Raw genomic sequence first — 3,213 nt, forward strand, 5'->3', positions numbered from 1 at the left:
CGTTCTCCTCTTCACTTCTGTCTCAGTTTACATGCAAACAAAGATTTCCAAAATCTACACTCTGGCCGGAGTTTTTAGAAAGACTCGTTTTCAGAAACAAATTCTCTGTTTGCATGTAAACGAAGGGCACAAACGATGGGAAAGTTCTCCGTTTTCAAAATAACCATGTACATGTAAACAGGGCCTCAGTCTCCTGAAAACTTCTTGTTGGCCACACTGATTAGGATTAACATAAAGATTAACCAGAAACACAGTATGTAGATGTTTCCAGCCATTGGCTAAGCTTTGTACCTGCATATTTTAAACATGAGTAGCCAAAACTTACAAAATGTTGTTAAATCATTTTGTCAGTGGAAATCTGTGTATGTGGCTAAAAATGCATCACATCACAGTTCAACAGGAAAAGTTGCAGGCTAGAAAACTGAATCCAGCGCAGTGTTTTTTATGTTGTAAGCATTTAGGTAGTTTGATGTGAATGTTGGCAGATCAATGACAGACGTGGAAATCAAACCTAATAGCCTAAATGCCGTTACTGCACTTAAATGGGCTCAAATGCCCATGTATTTAGCCGTACACTAGACAAATGCCTCCTAAAAGCACTAACTTACTTAGCATCGCTGTGGCGGTTCCCATCTGTCAATTTGAACTGTATCCAGTGATTTATGACATATAGAACAATAATGGACATGCCACCCTGCTTGATAGATAAAGTCCTTCATGGTGTCAAAGTGAATGATGTTGTCATGATGGAGATGATTGGGGCCACAATGCCAGTGATCCCTAAAAACATTTATTTTATCCACTTCAATTTTTCCCTCATGTATCACAGCTAATAACAGTTCCTCAATAAAACCCACTCACTCACCCACCCCTCTTTTTGATCTAACGTCTAACCATGCACTCAACCCTGGTTGAATAGCACAAGGAATATTTACACATCCTGTGTTTTTTTAAATGTTAGTGGAGGGTGGGGGAATTGATCAAACACTCCATACCCAAAGGCACCCTGGCAGCACTCGCATCAGGGTTGATCCAGAAGGACAGCCATGAGAGGACTACGATGAGCAGCGTGGGGGCGTAAACACCCATCATATAGAAGCCAACCTGTCTCCTTAGGGTGAAGATAACCTCTACACAGGTGTAGTACCCTGCACGAGAAAGGAGATAATGGTCGAATATGATTAAAATAACGTCAGTAAGAAAATCAGCTTACCTTAAAATTAAAAAAAAGGAGAATCAGGCAAAGTACATAAGTTAGTGGCATCATGCATAATTGTATTCCAAGATATAAACAGTGTATAGCTACTTTTAAATAAGATGACTTCATATCATTATCTCTTTGGAATTACAAGGTGGCGGATTTTAAAATAATTCCAGACTCGGCTGCTCATAATTACGGTCTGAACAATTTGCCATGAACACAGCCTCAGGCGACTTGGGTCAGTTCAAAGATTTTGGCCTTTCATGACTTATTTCGGTCTAGAAATGTTAACTTCTTGCCCTTGATTGGAAACAGCAGGTGAGAGAAATTGCCCTATATTGAATTGGTCTATTGAATCTGTAGCAAACATTAAGAGGAAAGGTAGCCGCCAGGTTCAGTCCTCACACAGCTGTGCGCACTTTGATGAGGCTTAGACGAGTTTGAGCACACAGGGCAGCACCCTAAAAAACATTACTTTCTTTCAATTCAAACATGTCTATTATACAGGAGACATGTCCTCTGCCAGTTACTATTTTTAGTGGATGGGAACATGTTCCTGTTTAGAGGAGGTTCTCATTCTTAACAGTATACATTACCATTCATAAATGATCAATTCTACCCAATCTATCTAGTGGAAATGTGGTCTTCATTAGTCAAGCTTAAAGAAGTATGGAATAGGCATCATTACGCTTCAGACCTACAGCCGCGTTGCATTTCTTCTCTTTGAGGCTGATCAGTGGGACCAATGGGGATGGTAGAGTTGAAGGGCTGAAGTAATATTTAACTAGCCCTGGGATCTCTGGGTGAGCTTTATACAGCTTATAAGGACTGCCTGTGTCGCAGAGCAGACTCAAACCAGTCGTACACAGAGGTGATCTTTGTGTCTGGCCAGGTTGCCATAGTAACCTGTTAAAAGGCTGACTCATTGCCAGCAGTGTGCCTCCCAAGTGCGAGAGCACTGAGGTCATACCAGCTCTGTTGGCTGATAGAGATTTTCCATTTCATTACGAATGTCGTTTTACCCATACATAGACCTGTATACATTCATGGCACAGAACCAGAATCTTTTTTAGAGTTTTTCTTCTATTTTATTATATAAATACTCAGTCCTGCCTGCATCCTGGGCTAAAGGGCAGAGTTGACATGTTGTACACTAGTCTGAGTATGTTAAAGTTCATCGTAACAACCTCCACCCAACATCTTAGAAATATCTATGTAGACACCCACAATTTCATAAAATTGTATAATGCAAATCAGATTGCCCATGCAAAGTGAGACTGGTGCTTACTGACAATCCAAGAACAAGACCCACTAAAGAAGTAACCAAATGGTTAAGATGGACAGGTATATACATTTGACTTGAACTATTGTACTTATTGACAAAGTGGCGCTAACGAAGATAGATAGTAATGTGCCAACAGAGGCAGGGAAGAGGAAGAATGCCAATACACACAAATATCTAGGGCTGTGCATTATACATACACCATACACTGTTTTTGGGGAAAGCTCTGCATATTATATCTTTACATTTGTGGTGGAATAATGAATGGATGTGGAACCCTTGATAACTTAAAGAATTAAGTACTTGGTTGATGGAAACGCTGGAAATATTTGCTGTGCATGTTTCAAAAGAGGGACCTAGCTACTTTCAGCTAAAACTGTTTGAAAGGAGTATTTTGAGTATTTCAATACTACTTGACTTTTCTCATCAGCATTTTTATAACTTCATGTTTGAAACTATGTAAGAAACTGGATTTAAGACATGGGCGGTACCTGTTCCAGAATAGAATTTGGTACAGTTCCCATAATCAATATCTTCTTGTCTGATATCAAACTGTGGCAGAGCGATGGTGTCCATTTGCACTGGGTCTCCGGTCTGCCACATAAACCGCAGGTCGTCTGTGGTATAGCCAACTGGATGAGAGAGGTACAAAGGCGTACAAAAAGTGAATACACATATACACACATTAACACTGTGTGTGTGTGTATATTTATATATATATATATATATA

At 39.8% G+C, this 3,213-nt stretch overlaps 1 protein-coding gene and 1 long non-coding RNA gene across 2 annotated transcripts in view; both read right to left on the minus strand.

The window, feature by feature from the left end:
- LOC116696537 (uncharacterized) overlaps positions 1–3,213 on the minus strand; it is a 376,836-nt gene that overhangs the window by 106,980 nt on the left and 266,643 nt on the right. The window lies entirely within an intron of this gene.
- The window catches only part of glrbb (glycine receptor, beta b), a 25,673-nt gene that overhangs the window by 6,775 nt on the left and 15,685 nt on the right, over positions 1–3,213 (minus strand). Inside the window, exons 7-8 of the mRNA XM_032527569.1 lie at positions 2,975–3,115; positions 996–1,148 (exon numbers count right to left, since the gene is read on the minus strand). Coding sequence (XP_032383460.1) covers positions 996–1,148; positions 2,975–3,115 — 294 coding nt within the window. The remainder of the gene's footprint in view (positions 1–995; positions 1,149–2,974; positions 3,116–3,213) is intronic.

This window comes from Etheostoma spectabile, chromosome 10 (assembly GCF_008692095.1).
Source record: "Etheostoma spectabile isolate EspeVRDwgs_2016 chromosome 10, UIUC_Espe_1.0, whole genome shotgun sequence".
Classification (NCBI taxonomy): Eukaryota; Metazoa; Chordata; class Actinopteri; order Perciformes; family Percidae; genus Etheostoma; species Etheostoma spectabile.